The 21,796-nt window shown below is 43.7% G+C and overlaps 1 protein-coding gene across 6 annotated transcripts in view; it reads right to left on the bottom strand.

The window, feature by feature from the left end:
• Positions 1-6,827: 6,827 nt before the first annotated feature.
• Positions 6,828-21,796, bottom strand: part of LOC106985524 (zinc finger protein 791-like) — a 46,362-nt gene continuing 31,393 nt past the window's right edge. For 2 of the 6 annotated variants that reach the window (XM_027050060.2, XM_027050059.2), the window contains exons 2-4: positions 13,156-13,282; positions 12,910-12,970; positions 6,828-12,072 (exon numbers count right to left, since the gene is read on the bottom strand). In XM_027050060.2, coding sequence (XP_026905861.1) covers positions 10,419-12,072; positions 12,910-12,970; positions 13,156-13,282 — 1,842 coding nt within the window. In that variant the 3' untranslated portion in view covers positions 6,828-10,418. Of the gene's footprint in view, positions 12,073-12,909; positions 12,971-13,155; positions 13,336-21,796 lie in introns of all 6 variants that reach the window. The other 4 variants (XM_053219850.1, XM_027050061.2, XM_053219851.1 and 1 more) reach the window with 2 other exon arrangements.

A 21,796-nucleotide genomic window follows, 5' to 3' on the forward strand; every position in this document is an offset into this window, starting at 1 on the left:
GAGCCTGGAGCCTGCTTCAGATTCTGTGTCTTCCTCTCTCTCTCTCTCTCTGCCCCTCCCCTGCTCTTTCTCTCTCTCTCAAAAATAAACATTAAAAAAATTTTTTTTTAAATCTCTTTGGGGCCCTTGGGTGGCTCAGTTGGTTGAGTTTGGGACGGAGCTCTGCGTCAGGCTCTGTGCTGAGTGTGGAGCCTGCTTAAGATTCTCTCTCTCCCCCTTTGCCCCTCCCCTGTTCACGCTCCCTCTCTCTCAAAAAAAAACTCCTTGTCTAGTTAAGCCTGACATTTGTTCCTCTAGGGACAGTTTCTGTCAGTTTCTCTGAGTGGGCCGTGTTTTTCTGTTTTTTTGTATGCCCTATGAATTTTTGTTAAATGTTGGGTATTTGAGCACCTTCATATGGGAACTATGGAAATCAGAGTCTTTCCCTTCTCTAGAGTTTGCAGGGTTTTTTTCTTTTAATTGTAAAAAGATGTAGTAGTTTTGAGACTCTTCTAAACTGTTTTGGCAAACCCTATTCCTTGTGTCATCACTGAAGTCTCTGTTCCTTTAGCTTGTGTCTAGCATGCGCATATATATATATATATATATATATATATATATATATATATAATTTTTATTTATTAAGCAATCTCTCCCCACAACGTGGGGCTTGAACCCACAACCCCAAGATCAAGAGTTGCACACTTTACTGACTGAGCCAGCTAGGTGCCCCGGACAGAGATCCTTGAATATCAGGAGTCCCTCCAAGTCTGCAGACCGGCTCTGCTCTGTCACTCTTTCAACACTTGGCTAGACTTGTCCTAAACCTGAGGTAAAAGCTTAATGTCTTCTTAGCCTTTTTTTCTGAGTATGTACCTCACCTGGGCATGAACGTAGCTTTCAAACTCTCCTGTACAGAGCTGCTTTTCAATGTCCTAACTTCCCAAAGAGTTTGACCCCATCTTCTCCTCGGACCTCAGATGGTACATTCTCTTGCACCAGGCATCTGCGGGTCTGTCTGTATTCACCTTGTAGCTTTTATAAGTCATCAGTTCACTTGTTCCACCTGAGTTTCTAGTTAGGTGAAAAAGACAAGTACTGGGGTGCCTGGGTGGCTCAGTCGGTTAAGCGTCTGACTTTAGCTCAGGTCACCATCTCGCGGTTTGTGAGTGCAAGCCCCGTGTCGGGCTCTGTGCTGACAGCTCAGAGCCCAGAGCCTGCTTCAGATTCTGTGTCTCCCTCTCTCTCTGCCCCTCCCCTGTTCGCACTCTCTCTCTCTCAAGAATAAACATAAAGAAAGAAAAGAAAAGAAAAGAAAAGAAAGGAAGGAAAGAGAGAGAGAAGCAAACAAACAAAGAGACAAGTACCTTGTGTCAATCCTTCAAGATCCTCCAGAAAGGTTAGAACAGACACGGGATAATTTGCAAATAAGGTCTTCTTTGCTCCCTTGGGTTCAACGGAGGAGCTGGGAACCAAGCTGCCACGGCTTCAAGACCAAGGCCACCGATGTGCTGGGGAGAGAGTCAGGAAGGGGTAAGTGAAAAGGCACAACACTTTCCCCCCATTTGAACGTGGCTTTTTCTTGATTAGGTGTTCATTTGGTTGCTGTAAACCTCGATTTTCCAGAGCTCTGCTGGAACTCTGGTTCACTTCCTGCTTCCTCCCTGCCAATGTTTCTGTGGGGGAGCAAGAACTTGGAGCTTCCCAGCCACCATGTTGCTGACACTGCTCGAATAGTTGGCTGCTCTCTCTTTGTCCCGGGTCTGACTCACAGAGACAGACAATGCACCGAGCAATTACATGTCTTGTAAATCAAGTTTAACTGTGTGTTTACATAATAGTCATGGGCTGCTTGAGTGGAACAATGGCAGAACCGAGGTGCTTCGACAGGGATCAGAGACTGCCCGGATGAACGGGTCTGGGACCTGGCCCTTTGGCAGAAAGTTTACCTGATTTACAACACTCGGCACAGGAGAGATGCTTCAAAATTAGAACTGCATTGAGACCACAATCTCTGAGCCAACTGGCAAGGGTCTGAAGTCAGTCTTTTATCTTTTACTAGCTTTTGTGACCACTGGAAGCTTGCTAAAATGTACCGCAACCCCTTGCTTTTTTGAAAGACAGGAAACAATTACTTTACAGAATTTGCTCAAGTTTTACGGTATTAATCTGTGGGTGCTCATTTCCACAAAACGATGGAAATGGTGCCTGAGAGGCCTTGGTGTTGCTAGTTGCTGGCCTTTTGTGACAAGGCTATACCTGTTCTGCTGTTGAGCATAAACTATCTTACAACCCAAACCCCACAGGTTCACTCTCTGATGGAACAAGACCAACACGAGGCCGCTGTCATGTCTGTAACTGAATTACACAAGAAAACTGCCCAAGCCACAACAATGACCACATGTATCACTATTCTGACACAGACGATTGACTATTGTGTTTTTTTAATTTTAACGTTTATTTTATGTTTGAGAGGGAGAGAGAGAGAAGAGACAGAGTGCGAGGAGGGGAGGGGCAGAGAGAGAGGGAGGCGCAGAATCCGAAGCAGGCTCCAGGCTCCGAGCTGTCAGCACAGAGCCCGAGGCGGGGTTCGAACCCACAAGCCGTGGGATCATGACCTGAGCCAAAGTCGGACCCCAGCTGACTGAGCCACCCAGGCGCCCTGACTATTGCTTCTTTTAACCCCATTCCATTTGTTCTTTCTAGATCTAACGATTAAGATACCCAATCACAGAATTACACGGAGTTTCTGATATCATTAATCAAAGTTCCAATTCTTGGAATTCCCTCCTCCCTCCCCCCCCCCCCCCCCCCCCCGCCAACCAACTAATGTAAGCCCAAATCAGAGATAGTAAGTCCATCCATCCTCCCAGCCTCTACTGAGACGCATCACGGTTCCTCATGGTGTATGGTCTCCACCATTACAATGTATCAGTAACTCAACTATGTTCTACTGTAACTGTGTTCCTGGTCATCTTTGGCTGCATGGCATTGATGAAAGCAGGACATAAGTTCCTACTAAAATAATGTCATTTTCATGGGAAAAGATGTTAACTATATGGAAATGAAAGAATTTAATCTTAAAAAATTGCTTTGGGGGTGGCCTGGGTGGCTCAGTCGGTTGTGTGCGACTTCAGCTCAGGTCATGATCCCACGGTTCATGGGTTCAAGCCCCGCATCGGGCTCGGTGCTGACAGCTCAGAGACTAGAGCCTGCTTCAGATTCTCTGTCTCCCTCTCTCTCTGCCCCTCCCCTGCTTGTGCTCTCTCTCTCTCAAAAATAAATAAACATAAAAAAAATTCTTTAAAAAACATTGCTTTGGATCCTAGAAGAAATCAAATAGTTCAAACCACAAAAAAGGAATTAATCAATGATGTCATAAAAATACTGAAAAAAGCATCTTGAAGTAAATGATTATGAAAATAGAATATCAAAATTTATGGAACGCACACAAAAACTTTAGGGTCAAATTCATACTTTTAAATACATTAGAAAGGAAGGAAGACCTAAAATCAACAATCTAAATTTCAACTTCACTAAACCTTAAGGAAAAGAGTATCAAAAGTAATACTGAAAATAACGGAAATCAATGAAGTAGAGAAAACCAATAAAAAAAAATCCACAAAACCAAAATTTATTCTCTGATAGAATAAAGAAAATTGTAAAAATCAAAGCAGCACTAACCAAGAAATAAGGAAGACACAAATTACAAAAATAGAAAACCGAGGAAACAAATATACATGCTCCAAAAAAAATAAAAACAAAAAGCCCCAAACTCCGCCCCCACCCACCCAAATCTACAAACATACCTGAGATTTTTTTTTTTTTTTTTTTTTTTTTAAGCTATAAAGGAATCCGGGCGCCTGGGTGGCTCAGTTGGTTAAGCGTCTGACTTCGGCTTAGGTCATGATCTCACGGTCCGTGAGTTCGAGCCCCGTGTCGGGCTCTGTGCTGTCAGTTCAGAGCCCGGAGCCTGTTTTAGATTCTGCGTCTCCCTCTCTCTCTGCCCCTCCCCCACTCACGCTCTATCAAAAAATGAATAAACGTTAAAAAAAATTTAAAGCTATAAAGGAATCATATAAACTTCTTTATGACAACAGATTGGATGATTTATTTGAAATGGACAATTCCTAGCAACATTCACACCTACTAAATCAACTCAAGAAGAAACACTGAAAATCTGAACAGGACTCTATTAAGTTAAGAAGTTCAAGTAGTAGTTAAAACATCTTCACACAAAGAAGAGCTGTGGTCCAGATAGCTTTACAGCTGGAATTCTAACATACATTTTTTTCTTAATATTTTAAATGTGTATTTATTTTTGAGAGAGAGAGAGATCACACGCACAAGCGGGGGAGGGGCAGAGAGAGAGGGAGACACAGAAGCGGAAACAGGCTCTAGGCTCTGAGCTGTCAGCACAGAGCCCGATGCGGGGCTCGAACTCACAAACTGTGAGATCACGACCTGAGCCGGGAGGTTTAACCCACTGAGCCACCCAGGCGTCCAATTCTAACATACTTTAAAGAAGAAATAATACCAGTACCAAACTAATGAAACAGGAGGAACTACATTAGAAATAATTTTATCAAATCTAGACAAAGATATCACAAGAAAAAAAAAATGGCAGGAACTCTTTCACACTGTATACTTGTGTCAAATCACCATGAATAATTAATTAATTTAGAGAGCGCATGAGCACAAGTCGGGGAGAGGAACAGGCAGAGAGAGAGAGAGAGAGAGAGAGAGAGAGGGAGAGAGAGAAAGATTCTTAAGCCGGCTGCACATTTCAACATGGAGCCCAACACGGGCTCGATTCTATGACCCCTGAGATCATGATCTGAAATCAAGTTGGATGCTCGACTAGCTGAGCCACCCATCACCACGATGTATATTTTAAATATCTTATAATTTTATTTGTCAATTATACCACAATAAAAAAACACTGATACACAAGCAGGTTTGGGTAGACTGAAAAAAAGGGGGGGGGGGGAACAATTAGATTAATGACCTTCGCAAACATAAAATCTCTTAACGTACTGAGAAATGAAATATGGCAATACATATAAAGGTTTATACAGTATAGCTAAGTGAAGCTTTTCCAAGAAGGCAAGTGTGGATTTAACATCTGAAAACCAACGTAAGATATTAAAAGACTAAAGAGAAAGTATATTATAATTCCCAGAGGAAAAGAAAATGAGAAAAATCCAACATCCATTCACTCTCCAACTTCTCATCAAATGATATCTAGAGGGAAATTTCAGGGGCACCTGGGTGGCTCAGTTGGTTAGGTGTCTGACTTTGGGTCCGGTCAGGATCTCGCGGTTTGTGAGTTCGAGCCCCGTGTGGGGCTCTGTGCTGACAGCTCAGAGCCTGGAGCCTGCTTGGGATTTTGTGTCTCCCTCTCTCTCTGCCCCTCCCCTGCTCGCTCTCTTTCTCTCTCAAAAAACAAAACAAAACAGAACATTAGAAGGAAACATCAATCTGATGAAACATGAAAAACCTACAGGTAGCATCGTACTTAGGGCTGTAAGACTGAATGCATTCCTCCTCCGACTGGAAACAAAACAAATACTCTCTCCCACGACTTCTATTCAAAACTGTCCTGGAACACCAAGCTAATGCAAAGCAAGGAGGGAACTTAAAGGAACAAAGGTTAGAAAGCAGCAAAACTCTTTATATGCAGATGACACAATCTTGTCTGTAAAAATAACCATCGAAACAGGGCACCTGGGTGGCTCAGTCGGTTGGGCGTCTGACTTCGGCTCAGGTCATGATCTTGTAGTTCGTTAATTGGAGCCCCGTGTCGGGCTCTGCGCTGACAGCTCAGAGCCTGCTTTGGATTCTGTGTCTCCCTCTTTCTCTCTGCCCCTCCCTTGCTTGTGCTTTTTCTTTCTCTCTCAAAAATAAACATTTTTTTTAAATGTGTTGCTAACTACTACTAATGAAAAATCCAGAACTGAAATTAAGAATGTTCTATTCACCACAGCATCCAAAGAAAAAAAATACTATTCTGCAATGACAGCATATTCTGCAATGACTAGCTCTGTGGGATCCTCTCCCCAGCAAAACAAATATAAATGATGAGCCGCTTTAAAAACCCAATCCTTTTAAGGCTCTGGGAAAGTGTCATGAGGGTGTGTAACAAAGAAACATTTATTCAATAAAACCTCAGAGTGAGCACGGCTTGGCTCCTGGAGCCTGCTTCAGATTCTGTGTCTCCCTCTCCCTCTGCCCTGTCTCTCCCTCCACTCTGTCTCTCTCTCTTTCAAAAATAAACATTAGGGGCGTCTTGGTGGCTCAGCTAGTTAAATGTCTGACTTTGGCTCAGGTCACGATCTCACGGTTCGTGAGTTCGAGGCCCGTGTGGGGCTCTGTGCTGACAGCTCAGAGCCTGGAGCCTGCTTCGGATTCTGTGTCTCCCTCTCTCTAAAATAAACATTAAAAAATTTTAAAAAACGTTAAAAATCTATACATATATATGAAACAAGTAGGCCAGCTCATTTACCAGAGAACCAGGGGAAGAGCGAGATAGGAAAGCCCTCTTAGGATTAGAGCAAACCTCAAACCCTGGCCTCGAAAACTACCTCTACAAGGGGGCAGGAGTGAAATTGGATCAGACTCTGGAGCAATTCATGTCTCAGTGTCAAAAACAGCAAAGCAACCGGCCTGCCGTAACGTGTGATCAGGGAAAGACTCAGTGAGATCCCTGCCCAAACCAGCCATCCCATTGTGACGGGAAGCAAGCTCTTGTGACAAGAGGAACGTCAGAGGCTCATATGTGGGGAAAAAAACAGATGTCACCAAAATGTCAGCTAATCACTGACCACATAAACAAGCAAACCACAAGCAGCCCCGAAAAGTCTATAATCTTGAATGTCCAATTTTCAACTGAAAACGCAGAATACGTGCAAAAAACCGGAAAGGATGGACTTACAGACAGACAAAAAGGCAGACAGCAGAAACCGCCTGTGAGAGGGTCTAGACGGATGATAGGTTTAACAAAGACTTCGGGGCACCCATTATAAATATGCTCAAAGATCTAAGGGAAACCATATTTAAAGGAGTAAGGGAGGGTATGATGATGACATCACATTAAAGAATGTCAACAGTGAGAAGTTACAGATGAATAAAGATTATGCAATCTGAAGAGCAGAGGAGAATGAAGAAAACTGAATAGAGCCGCTGGAAAATGTGGAATACTGAGTGCACGAATATGCATAATGGGACCACCAGACAGAGAAAGGAGGATATTCCACTATTATTGCTGCAAACAAATTCTCTGACCCTTTCTCTTCTTTCACTCTTTTCTGGGACTCCCATATCGTGCATATTGGTTGGTTTAATGGTATCCCTTAAGTTCCTTGGCTTAGTTTAGTTTCCTTTATTCTTTTTTTCTTTGCTCCCCAGACTCAAATTTCAAACGACCTGTTTTCAACTCTGCACATTGTTTCTGCTGCTTGTTCAAGTTTGCTTTTGACCCCTCTGGTGAATTCTTTCAACTCAGTTCTTGTAGATTTCAGCTCCAGAATTTTATTTTATTTTTTCTTAAAGGTTTATTTATTTTTTAACGTTTACTTTTAAGAGACAGAGTACAAGCAGGGGAGTGGCAGAGGCGGGGGGCCGGGGGGGGGCGGGCGGGGGGTCAGAGGATCCGAAGCAGGCTCTGGGAGCTGTGCTGACAGCAGCGAGCCCGAGGTGGGGCTCGAACTCACAAACTGTGAGATCGTGACCTGAGCTGAAGTCGGATGCTTAAATGACTGAGCCACCCAAGCGCCCCAAGGCTTATTTTTGAGAGAGCGTGAGCAGGGGACAAAGAGAGGGGGACAAAGCATCCGAAGCAAGCTGCGTGCTGACAGCAGTGAGCCCGATGCGGGACTCTAACTGAGGTGAAGTTGGATGCTCAACCGACGGAGTCCCCCAGGTGCCCTGGGCTCCAGATTTTTAAAAATGATTTCTCTTTGATATTCTCAATTTCTTCATCCATTGTTCTTTGGTCTTTATTTTCCTTCTAAGCTCTTTAGGCGTGTTATTTTAAATTGTTTGCCTACTAAAGTCTGAGGCCTGTGTTTTGTTAGGCTTGGTTTCTGGAGATTGAGGGTTTGATTTCAGTGGGCCAGGTTTCCAAGTTTCTTTGTATGCCTCATCATCTTTTGTGGAAACTTGGGCATTTGATAAAACACCCACATCACCTCTGTGCAGACTGGCTCCACGCAAAGAAAAGACTGCCTCTTCAGCCCAGCATGAAGGCCTTTTCTGGGCAAGGGTCTTCCCTCGGTCTGTGGGTGTGCTTTGTTCTCAATTCCCCTGTAAAAATATCTGCTTTTAATTGTATTAATTTCTGTAAGAGTTTCACAAGTCCAAATCCTAGACCATTTGAGCACCTTCGCATTGATTGACTCCACCATGTTTTTTAGAAGATTTTATTTTTTTTAAAGTAATCTCTACACCTAACGTGAGGCTCGAGCTCACAACCCCGAGACCAAGAGTCGCGCGCTCCGCTGACTGAACCAGCCAGGCGCCCCAACATAATCCCGTTGTTATTTGTGCTTTGTGGTCACCTTTATCACTACAATTCATTCCACCTCTCTCTCTTTGACCACAGATGTCACCTGGCAGTCTTTGGCAAGAAGGCACTGACAAAACCATGATGCAAATTTTTGGAATCAATAACGGAGGACGAGAACTTTAATTACAAAAATTATGACTACAGAATAAAAAACAAAATTGGAGGAAAAAATATCTGAACTCGTCTGCACACGATGACCCTCGGAATGCATAATGCTGACAAAATTACAGGTTGACCTGAAAAGCCACAATCGCAATGGGACGTTTTAATATATCCTATCAGGAAATGGAGAAGATAACATTTGTTAATATCCAACAGTTAATAAAAAATTTTAAGGACCATGGACAGAAACAGTGGTTTGAGCTTTAGGAAATGTTTTAAATCACATAAAAACATAATTGAAAATATACCGAAGACTTATGTTCAGATGTGAGTAATCAGAAACACCCACAATCTGCCTGATAAGGAGAAGGTGCTTATTTTCACACGAAAAGGCTTATTTTCACAGAAGTCACTGTACAATGCGGTAGAGGAATAGGTTACCATGGGGTTCCTCTTGGCTGCATGTTGTAGCTGTACTGGTGAAATCAGGAACACACAGTAATTAGGAGTGTTAACAGAACGAGGGGTTTACTACACAAATTAGACCCTATACAAATACAATCCAGAGAAGAGGGAAGTCAGCGCTTTAAAGAACATTCTCAACCATGATGGTCTGGTGGACACATGATGGCTTGCGGGAAAATCCAAGTGGCATCAACCTTTGCCAGGTCGTAGACCTCGTGGCGGCATCTGTGGAAAGCTACAGCTCTGAGAAAATGGAAGTCAAGTAGCTGGCGGTGGTACTGAAGATACTCTTGACGGGCAGGGCAAAGAATCAGCAAAATGGGCTGGAAGGTGTAGGCAAAATTCCTATGGTATCGATCACTGTCTGTACCGTGATTCCAAAAACTAAGGCCTTCTTCCTTTTTGCCTTCTGACTCTCATGCAAGTGAGGCTACCGGTGAATTCTAACACGAAACTATAAAGAGAGCAGATTCTAGAAAATTAGGTCCCAACATTACCCATGTTGACCTAACGCATTCCAGGAGTGCTATCTCCAATGCTACATTTTTTTTTTTTTTTGGTCTCTTAAAGTATAATCTCCAAATCACAGTCGGAAGAAATGACAGAGTCAAGGGAAAAGATGTAAACAGCAATTCCAATGAGATTATACCCTATGATAAACTCTGCATACTTACAAATTGATGCCTACAATTTATTAACCAGGAAAGAAAAGACTCTTTGGATTTAAAAAAAAAAACAAAACAGAAACCACTTCACATATGAAAGGAGGAATATTTATAATAGACAAGGAATATCCAGTACCTGTGACGGGAGGTCAATAAGAAAATCCCAACAAATACCAAAATGTCATTATACCATGGCCCCTTCACGTTCAGAACAGTTAAAAAATTATATAAAAATTAATACTTACATATTACAAATACACCGTAACTCACCCATAGATCCAACAGACTTGAAAATGGAAAGACAAAACTTTTACAAACTGATTTAAGGAAAAAGACTACTTACTAAGCTTCCGTACTATTGCTTAAACAATGCTCACAGAATTGTCTCAACTCAACGTTCAGCTGAAAAGCAACAGCCAGAAGCTACAGTCCAGAGACTGAGTTTCAGAACAAAATTCATTATCTTCAGCTTCTGAAGCATTTCTTTCATGTTGTGACTTCTCCGGAGTACCGTCTTTGAATGTGCATCAGACTTTCCCATATTTCTTACATTTATGTCATTTTTCTCCAGTGGTGTTTTTACATGACTCTGCGTTTGTTAAGACTGAACGCTCTCCTGTACTTTTCAGTTAACAATTTACCTATCTTGTGTGCATTCTCATCACATGTTTGTGTAAGGATGTGGGCCAATTGAAGGCTTTCCCACAGTGTTTACATTCAAGAAGTTTCTCTCCAGTGTGAATTCTTTCATGGCTTCTAAACGAACTGGGTCGACTGAAGGCTTTCCCACATTCTTTACATTTATAAGGTTTCTCTCCCGTGTGCACTCTCATGTGTCCTCGAAAGGTTGTACGATAAATGAAGGCTTTCCCGCATTCCTGACATTCATAGGGTTTCTCTCCCGTGTGAGTTCTTTCATGTACCTGAACATAACTTGAACAACTGAAGGCTTTACTGCATATTTTACATTCATAGGGTTTCTCTCCCGTGTGAGTTCTTTCGTGTATCCGGAAGGAGCTGGGACAATTGAAGGCTTTCCCACATTCCTTACATTTATAAGGTCCGTCTCCAGTGTGTGTCATCATATGTCTGCGAAAACTGGTGAGGGAGACGAAGGCCTTCCCACATTCCTCACATTTATAGGGTTTCTCGCCAGTGTGAGTTCTCCCGTGTATTTGCAAACCTAGAGGAGAGCTGAAGGTCTTCCCACACTGTTTACATTCATAGGGCTTCTCCGCGGTGTGAGTCCTTTCGTGTCTTCGGAAGGACGTGGGACAACTGAGGGCTTTCCCGCACAGCTTACATATATAGGGCTTCTCTCCAGTGTGAGTTCTCACATGCACTTGAAACGTGGTGAGCCAATGGAAGGCTTTTCCGCATTCTTTACACTGATAGGGTTTCTCGCCAGTGTGAGTTCTTTCGTGTGTTCGGAAGGAACTGGAACAGCTAAAGGCTCTACCACACTGCTTACATTCGTAGGGTTTCTCTCCGGTGTGAGATCTTTCATGTATTCGATACGAACTGGGACAGCTGAATGCCTTCCCGCACTCCTTACATTTATAAGGTCCGACTCCAGTGTGTGTGATCATGTGCCTTTGAAAGCTCCCGAGAGAAATGAAGGCTTTCCCGCATTCCTTACAGTCATAGGGTTTCTCTCCGGTGTGAGTTCTCTCATGTTTTCGAAGAGAGCTGGGACAACTGAAGGCTTTACTACACTTTTTACATTCGTAAGGTTTCTCTCCCGTGTGAGTCCTTTCATGACTTCGAAAGGAGCTGGGACAGCTGAGGGCTTTCCCGCACTGCTTGCACTGATAGGGCTGCTCCCCCGTGTGCGTCCTTTCATGTGTCTGAAAGGTCTGATGATATCTAAAGGCCTTTCCACACTGTTTACACTGATAGGGTTTCTCTCCGGTGTGAGTCCTTTCGTGTTTTCGAACGGACTGGCGATATCGAAAGGATTTCCCACATTCCTTGCATTTGTAAGATTTCTCTACGCTGTGGTTTCTTTCATGTTTTTGAAAAGGCTGGAGATAACTGAAAGCTTTTCCACACTCTTTACATTTATAAGGCTTTTTTCCATACTCCTGATACTTGTATGGCTTTGGCGAAGTGTGAGATCTCTTATGCCTATTAAGGGATGAATGGCGCATAAAGACTTTTCCACACGCGCTGCACTCCCACGGTTTTACCTCGGTAGAAGTCTTCTTGTTCAGATTAAGATGCGGAATAAGGCTGAAGTTTCCTCCACACTGACCACCTTCTTTACTCTGATGGAGCCTCTCTACCATAGGACTCCTGAAAAAAAAAAAATCCAGAAGTGTATTATTGATTTGTGACTTCCTACCTATTAGTAAATACTAGGATTACATTGTTACAATTCATAGGAAAAGGGTAGGTTTTTCTGTCTTGTCTGAACTGTTTGAAATATTCTGCTCGACCAAAACTCTTACGTGAAAGTAGTAAGAGTCATATATGGAGTTTCTGAATACTATTTACAAACGAACTCTTTTGCAAACACTGAACAGCTGTCACATTTAAGAAAACATTTCGGTGAAAATTTTCTAGGAAAACCTACATCTGAAGCTGGGCTGTCTTGTGTCTGCTTGCTTTTAAGTTTTTTTTTTTTTGTTTTTTATTTATTTATTTATTTATTTATTTATTTTTGGGACAGAGAGAGACAGAGCATGAACGGGGGAGGGGCAGAGAGAGAGGGAGACACAGAATCGGAAACAGGCTCCAGGCTCTGAGCCATCAGCCCAGAGCCTGATGTGGGGCTCGAACTCACGGACCGCGAGATCGTGACCTGGCTGAAGTCGGACGCTTAACCGACTGCGCCACCCAGGCGCCCCAAGTTTTTTTTTTTAATGTTTATTTTTGAGAGAGACAGAGAGAGAGGGCGAGCAGGGGAGGCACAGAAAGAGAGGCAGACCCAGAATCAAGAGCAGGCTCCAGGCTAATAGCACAGAGCCTGACGTGGGGCTCAAACCCACGAACCACGAGATCATGACCTGAGCTGAAGTCGGATGCTTAACCAACTGAGCCACCCAGGCACCCCATGTCTGCTTGCTTTTCAATTCTTGCAACATACAAAGATTCCTTTGGATGCTCCTTTCCACCGTGAGTGCAAGTTACCTTAGATTTCTTCCCTGGTTTTTGTACTGATCATCAATGTTATGGTCTTTCCACTTTTTCCCTACAATGCAAACCCAGAAAAAAAAACCAATAAATTATAGAATTATTATTACAAGTCCACGATGAGCTCTGCCCATGCCTGATTTGCCAAAGTACTCCTTTGCCCCGTTCCAAACCAAAGAGCACTGATGGGCAAGGAACACGCGTCCTCTAACTGACGGGGGGAAAGTGAGCTGTCATCCTTACCTACTGAGGCCAGGTTCCTCAAGGTTTCCCGCATCACATCTCTGTAGAGTTTCTTCTGGGAAGGATCCAACAGAGCCCATTCCTCCAGGGTGAAGTTTACAGCCACATCCTCAAAGGCCACTGCGTCCTAAAACATCCCACATACGTGTGGAGGAGGGTGGATGAGACAGCACTAGGAATCTATAGTCAATTCATAAGAAGTTCACATGATTCTGTGATCTCAAAATACTCTATGACTCGGTCATCAGAATTCCCACTCTCTCTACACTATCATCTCTTCAAAAATTTGGTAGTGTCATGAATACATGGAAATTCTCTCTACTTTGGGGGCGCCTGGGTGGCTCAGTCGGTGAAGCGTCGACTCTTGATTTCGGCTCAGGTCAGGATCTCGCGGTTCCTGAGATCGAGCACCGCGTCAGCGCACAGCCTGCTTGCTCCCTTGCTCGTGGGCTCATGCTCCTCTCTCAAAATAAATAGATAAAACTTTAAAAAAAAAATTATTCCTACTTTTACTACGTTTACTACGTTCACTTCCAGTCTCATTGCTTTCTAATGGTAGAGTCCCAAGCACGTTGGGAAAGGAAATACTATGCAAATGAAAGAAACATTTCCATTGTAAGGCCACCAATTCCTTGTGAGAAAAAGCTCGCCTCCTTCTTTATTACCCGTCATGTCACACAGCACTCCATGAAGCAGAGGGGCACAGCCACGTCAAGGTTTAATGAATAAAAACACAGTGAAACATTGAGAGCTTTTGCTTCTTCAAAAAAAAATTTTTTGAATGTTTATTTTTGAGAGAGAGAGAGAGAGAGGACGTGCGGGGGAGAGGCAGAGAGACAGAGGGAGACACAGAATCCGAAGCAGGCTCCAGGCTCCGAGCTGTCAGCACAGAGCACGACGTGGGGCTCGAACCCCCGAACTGTGAGATCATGACCTGAGCCGACATCGGATGCTTAACCAACTGAGCCACTCAGGCGCCCTGAGAGCTTCTGCTTCTATTTCCATTGCCAACCATGAAAGGCCAGAAGGCCTGTGGGAATCCAATTGGTAACTAGGACCAGCTAGCCATATTGTCCCCAAGTACTCCAGGCCATCAGGAATAGTCTGACACAGCTGGCTGAATGAAAATATTCTGGCAGAGAAGTGTTTGTTTTCATCTGTCTATAAAAATATCTGTCAGAGATTCACTCATTCCCTCCTATCTGTCCCATTTCACGGGGCAAGGATGTCATTCAGATATTACAGCTTATGTATGAAAAAGAAGGCATCACAACTCCGAACCCCACAAAACCTCTCTACGCAAGGGCCTCGGAGCCGCTTCTCGCCAACTTTTAAGCACGTGTATGCACACACGCCGAGATGACAGGATGCTCGGCAGAACCGTAACAGCATACCTCAGGCCCTGCTGAGCTTGAGGAACTGGATAAACATTGCAATCTGCGAGAAAGTTCACTTGAAAGCCACAGTGGTTTGACGGTCAATGCACTCATCATTATGAAACACACAAAAGGTTCAGCAGTGTTTGTTTTTTTTTAAATAAATTTATTTACATTGAGAGAGAGCATGAGCAGGGAAGGGGCAGAGAGGGACAGGGAGAGACAGAATTTCAAGTAGGCTCCACACGGTCAGTGCAGAGTCTGACGCGGGGCTCAAACTCACGAATCATGAGATCATGACTTGAGCTGAAACCAAGAGTCAGACGCTTACCCAACTGAGCCACCCAGGAGCCCCGTCAGTGTTTTCTCCCAAAAGAACACAGAGGTTCCTTTCTCTGATTTCAGGAGACAGTGATACTCAACCAGTTGCCCTAGAGGCTGCCCTTCCATTTCCTGCACTTCTGACCCCTCGTGTGGGGCCCAGGGGCATGCCAGCCTAACCTCTGGGCACAGATATCCCTCAGCTACACAATTCCCCTAAATGCTGGTCTCTGAACAAGATCATTAATTTACTGAGGTCTACGTGCAGGTGATAGAGAAATGGCTCCCATACGGTAATTTGGATGGTAGATTTCACCCATCTGGTTAAGAAAAGAACAGGAAATCCACACTTCTTGCGAGATCCACGGAGTAAAAGGAACTACTTGGATTGGCTCAATTACTTGGAGTGGCTCCAATTACTCTACAGCGCTGGCTCATAAAAGTGTCCTAGTACCTCGCATGTGGAAGAGAGTTAACGTTATTAGCAGGTCTGAGATGGCGGATCCTTACAAATGCCTGCTCGCGGTGTCAGTCCTTCCTTCCTTGGTATCTGGGAGCCAAGATATAGGAGGGACCTCCCCAACCTGATGAGAGTGACTCAGTGTGCCCAAACTGTTTAGGCAAAGATTATGATGTATCCCAAACTCTTGTGTTCGTTCTGAGAGTCCAAACTTTTGTTATGCGCAGTAGAGGGTGCCTATGTGATCTAGGCACGGAGTCCCGAATGAGCTTCCCTGGAAGACAGTATTTTACATGTGTTGTTACAACTTGTTGCTTGGGGAAGTGAGCCCATCCTATGGATTACAGTAGGAGATAACATCTCCTCAAAGCTTGCATGTGGTTTCCTCCAAAACAAATTTATTTATATTTTTTAAGGTGTGTGTGTGTGTGTGTGTGTGTGTGTGTGTGTGTGTATTTTTAAGCCATCTCTACACCCAACAGGGGGCTCCAACTCATGACCCAGAGATCAAGAGTCACAGGCACCAGGGGCGCCTGAGTGGCTCAGTCGGTTGGGTGTCCGACTTTGGCTCAGGTCATGATCTCACTCACAGCTTGTGGGTTCAAGCCTTGCATGGGGCTCTGTGCTGACAGCTCAGAGCCTGGAGCCTGCTTTGGATTCTGTGTCTCCCTGTCTGTCCCTCCCCTGCTCACTTTCTCTTTCTCTCTCTCAAAAATAAATAAACATTAAAAATAAATTTAAAAAAAAAGCATCACAGGCTCTACTGACTGAGCCAGTGGGGCATCCCCCTCCAGGACAAATTTAACTGAACACTAAACAAGACTAATGAATGATATTTAATAATCCTAATGGAAAAAGATTTACATTTTTCTTGAACAAAGAATGAAAAAAAGTGAAAATATGATACATGTTCTTAGAAATAACTCCACTCCTTAAGATGTTTCCTCTCCCAAAATGTGTCTTTATTAAATTCCAACAATCCCCAAAACAGACTTTTTATTAGACCTCCAAACCTAAAAGGAAAAACAAATGTCCAAAAATGGTCAAGGTCTTCCAAAGAACAAAGTGGTGGCTTGCCGAATATACATCAAAGATTTTCAAATCACAGTATTCCAGACAACATAGCATTAGCAGAGAGAAAAACAGACCGAGGGAAAGGAAAAGTGTCTTCCATGGACCAGCATTAAATGTCGAAAGCTGGTCAAGGGCGGATCAGGCACTGTGGAGCACTGGCAGACATCTGAAGCCCTTTAATACATGGGGCAAAGACAAACTGTCACCTAACTGGAAAAGTGCACTATATTCCCTCCTATCCCATGGAAAGTAGCCAATTCACTGTAGACTTAAATGTGAAAGATAAAACCAAGGCACTTGTAGAAGCCATAGATAAATACTTTATTGATCCAAAAATAGGGAGAATTTTCTCAGGTAAGGGAAAGAGTAACATCTCAAACGAGACGGGGGCGCCTGGGTGGCTCATTCGGCTAAGTGTCTGACTTCGGCTCGAGTCATGATCTCACGGTCCGTGAGTTCGAGCCCCGCCTCGGGCTCTGTGCTGACAGCTCGGAGCCTGGAGCCTGCTTCAGATTCTGTGGCTCCCTCTGTCTCTGCCCCTCCCCTGCTTGTGCTCTCTCCCTCTCTCTCAAAAATAAATAAACATTAAAAAAAAAATTTTAAAGGTCTAAACGAGAGACTGAACAACTCATATATAAACTAAGGAAATCAAAAAACACAAGATATAAGAAAATATCTGTAATACATGCAACATTAAAGAGTTTAGTGTGCAGAGTAAGACTCAACATATAGTTTAAAAAATGAGAAAATCATCAAAACATATTTAACAGAAGATGAAAGACCATATGCGAAAAAATGTCTCTCTCAAAAATAAATATTAAAAATATTTTTTAAAGTTAAAACTAAAAGAACACTGTTTAGTGGGGGCGGGGGGTGGGGGAACAGATGGTAAAGGTTTTGAAGAATAAAGAATCCAGACAGAGGTCACATGTGGTGTCGGATGGAGAGGAGTCAGGTCAGGAACACTGGGAGGCTGACAACTGTTCAATGCCCACTTATAAATCTTAATGATCACAAACATGTTTATACTGTTATTACCACAAAGTCTTCTGATAAGGCATCAGGCACATTGTTTTCTGAATATATTTAATGATAAAAATTTAAAGAATTAAGTTTGGAGAAGTAGGTTTTTTTCTTTTTTTTTTACCCTGTAAGGTGGAAATCTGAGTACTAGTTCACAGATTTTTGGCAGCAAAAACTGGTAACAAGGGTCTATTTTGAAAGAATTGGTGGGGCGCCTGGCTCAGTGGGTTAAGCGTCTGACATCAGCTCAGGTCGTGATCTCACGGTTCGTGGGTTCGAGCCCCACGTCGGGCTCTATTGCTTACAGCTTGGAGCCTGCTTCGGATTCTGTGTCTCCTTCTCTGTGCTCCTCCCCAGTGCACGCTCTGTGCCTCTCTCTCAAAAATGAATAAACACTAAAAACAATTTAAAAAAAGAGAAAGAATTGGTTATATACTTACCTTTTACTTATTTTAATATTTATTTTTTGAGAGAGAGACAGAGCATGAGTGGGGCAGGGGCAGAGAGAGGAGGAGACAGAATGTGAAGCAGGTTCTAGGTTCTGAGCTGTCAGCACAGAGCCCCATGTGGGGCTTGAACCCACAAACCGTGAGATCATGACCTGAGCCGAAGTTGGACATTTAACAGACTGAGCCACCCAGGTGCCCCACATAGTCACCGTTTAAAAGCAAAGGGTGACGTGTCCTGGTATGGAAAGATGTGAAGGATTTATCAATAGAATAATTAAGCAAAATGTATTCCAACAGATACACCAGTGTACCTTTTCTTTTTTTTTTTTAATTTTTAAATTTTTTAATGTTCATTGAGAGAGAGCATGAGCAAGTGGGAAAGGGGCAGAGAGAGAGAGGGAGACACAGAATCCGAAGCAGGCTCCAGGCTCCAAGCTGTCAGGCCGGAACCCGACATGGGGCTCAAACTCATGAGCCATGAGATCATGACCTGCGCTAAAGTCGGACGCTTAACCCACTGAGCCACCCAGGGGCATCGCCCCCTTTAAGGCTTCTGACAGAAGTTTCATTATGTAGGCACAAGTGATGAACTCAAAGCCTTTGGTGATGAACTCAATCTCCAGCCCCTCTTCCCTCTCCAGAGCCTGGGAAGTAGAGCTGAACATTCTAAGCCTCCAATCAAGGCCTCGTGTTTCTGGTGTCCAATCCCCATCCTGAAGCCATCTGAGGCATTTCTGGGCGGGCTCCTAGAACAGAAGACTGCTCCATCACCCTTATCACTCAGGAAATTCCAAAGGCTCGGGAGATCTTGGCCAGGAACCACGGACAAAGACCAAATATCTTCCCTGTATCTATGAGGAAGAAGAGGACAGCCCGGGGGGCCCAGGCTCACGAAAGACTGAGACTAAATCCTACGACTGCAGAATGCTTTCCCCTCCGCCCACACTTACCTCGGCAGCAGCTGGGCTCCTGTTTACTAATATGCGGAAAAGAGCTGCACATTCCAGCCCTTATTTGAGAACCTTCTGGAGAACCCCACAGATGACAGGGGTGACAAAAGAAAGGACGCCCGAGAAGTTTTAGTTTCTGCCACAGGTACAACAAATCATAATAGAGACTAACCCTGTGAGAAGTAAGGGAGAGGATCCACCTTCAGAAATACCAAAATAAAAGCTGTGCTGTCTAGTTAACATGTTTACAACCTACTGGAAATATATATGACCCCCCCCCCCCCATAATGGAGTCCCGAATCCTTGGACATTTCACTTCCTGGTTTTTCTTCCCCGCTCTATTTTGCAGGCTTATTTTGGTGGGCTCTGAAATGAGCATGAGCCAAAGAACAAAGGGGGGACTGAAAGTCTCCGCATCACCTCAGGAAATGTACATTTGTTCCAATTAGACTACTTAAAAAAATTTTTTTTTGTTTTTTAATGTTTATTGATTTTTTTAAAAATTTTTTTTTTCAACGTTTATTTTTGGGACAGAGAGAGACAGAGCATGAACGGGGGAGGGGCAGAGAGAGAGGGAGACACAGGATCTGAAGCAGGCTCCAGGTGGTCAGCATTTAGCCTGACACAGGGCTTGAACCCACAGACCATGAGATCATGACCTGAGCTGGAGTCAGCTGCCCAACCGCCTGAGCCATCCAGGCACCCCAGACTACTTTTTTTTTTTAAACGTTTATTTATTTTGAGAGAGAGAGAGAGAGCGTGCGCGCAAAAGAGAAAGTGGGGAAGGGCCAGAGAGAGAGAGAGAGAGAGAGAGAGAGAGAGAATCCCCAGCAGGCTCCACGCTGTCAGCGCAGAGCCCGACGTGGGGACCGATCCCACGAACCAGGAGATCATGACCCGAACTGAAATCAAGAGTCGGACGCTCAACCGACTGAGTCACCCGGCTGTCCCCCAATCAGACTACTTTCTGCCTCACATGGGCACAGGCGACGTCCGGGTAAGGCTCTCGCTTCAGCCAGTGAAGAAATCAGGGGAGGGACACGCACCTTGGAGACAAACTGTCTGCTGTAACTGCCCCGAGCATGCCTGTCCATCAAGACACCCGCTCCTGCAAGAAGGTGGAAGAAAACCTCGATCCGCTGTGCTCCGAGTCTCCGCGTCCCTCCTCTGATTGGGTCGGTGGCCTTATTTCTCACAAACCCTTAGCCAGATAAACTTAAAACATCACACTAAAGGCCTCCTTTTATTTTTTTTTGAAAGGCCTATTTGCCTCAGTTCCTTCTCAGCACATGAGGTCTGCCTTCAAACAAATAAAACAAAAAGTCCCATATCATACTAATAAGACATTTCACCTTGAAAGAAACCAGAGGGAAAAACACACTTCAGATATAGAGAAACAAAGAATTAATTTATACTCATCCCCCCCTCCATAAAAAAACCATGCAAGCAAGAAGAGAGTGGAATGAAATATCTTAAAGGGTTGACAGAGAAAAACGATGTGCCCAGAATTCTGTGTCGAACAAAATGATTCTTCAAGGGTGAGGGAGAAATAAAGACTTTCTGAGACAAACAAAAATGGAGGGAATTTTCCACCAGTATACCTGCTTTGCAAAAAAAAAAAAAAAAAAAAGTGAAAGAAATTTCTTCAAAAAGCAGGAAAATGATGAAGAAAGGGAGGGCATTTCAGAAGGAGTAAATTTTAAAAATTCTTCACCTGAAAAAAAAAAAAAAGAACTTCATCTGATAGATAACTATGGTATATATTAATCCAATGATATCAATAGTCACTTTATTTTTTTAAGTGTGTGTGGGGGGGGGGCACGTGCGCATGGGGGAGGGACAGAGAGAGAGAGTGAGGGAGAAAGAGAGAATCCCGAGCAGGCTCCAAACCATCAGCATGGAGCCCGAAGAGGGGCTCAAACTCACAAACCACGAGATCATGAACTGAGCCAAAATGAAGAGTCAGACGCTTAACCGACTGAGGCACCCAGGCACCCCTATCAATAATCACTTTAATTTTTTTTTCTTAAAGAGTTTTTTTTTTTTAATTTTTTTTAATGTTTATTTTTGAGAGAGAGACACACACACACTGAGTGCGAGCAGGGGAGGGACCGAGAGAGCGGGAGACGCAGAATCTGAAGGAGGCTCCAGGCTGTCAGCATGGAGCCTGAGGCGGGGCTCAAACCCACAAACCGTGAGATCATGACCTGAGCGAAGTTGGACGCTTAGCCAACTGAGCCACCCAGGAGCCCCATAACACACAGTCTTTTCAACAAAAAGTGCCAGGAAAAGTAGAATCCACGTGAAAAAAAATCTAGACACAGAGCTTGCACCTTTCACAAAATTTAACTCAAAATGGATTCATAGATCTTATAGAAAACCGAGACTAAAAAATTCCCAGGAGATAGCACAGGAGAAAATTTAGGAGACCTAGGGTTTGGTAATTATTATTTTTAGATCCAACACCAAATCAGGATCCATGAAAGTAAAAGATACTAAGTTTGGCTTTATTAAAATGAAAACCCACTCTGTGAAAGACAGTGAAAGAGATGGAAAACAGAAACCACAGACTGAGAGAAAATCTTTACAAACACTTCTCTGCTAAAGGGCTGGTATCCGAAATGTCCAAAGAACTCTTAAAAGTCAGTAAGACAAGCAACTCAATTAAAAATGGGCAAAAGATCTGAACACACACTTCACCAAAGAAAATACATAGGGGCGCCTGGGTGGCGCAGTCGGTTAAGCGTCCAACTTCAGCTCAGGTCACGATCTCGCGGTCCGTGAGTTGGAGCCCCGCGTCGGGCTCTGGGCTGACGGCTCAGAGCCTGGAGCCTGTTTCCGATTCTGTGTCTCCCTCTCTCTCTGCCCCTCCCCCGTTCATGCTCTGTCTCTCTCTGTCCCAAAAATAAATAAACGTTGAAAAACAAAATTAAAAAAAAAAAAAGAAAATACATAAATGCTAATTAAGTATATAAAAAGATGCTCAAC

This window comes from Acinonyx jubatus, chromosome A2 (genome assembly GCF_027475565.1).
Source record: "Acinonyx jubatus isolate Ajub_Pintada_27869175 chromosome A2, VMU_Ajub_asm_v1.0, whole genome shotgun sequence".
Classification (NCBI taxonomy): Eukaryota; Metazoa; Chordata; class Mammalia; order Carnivora; family Felidae; genus Acinonyx; species Acinonyx jubatus.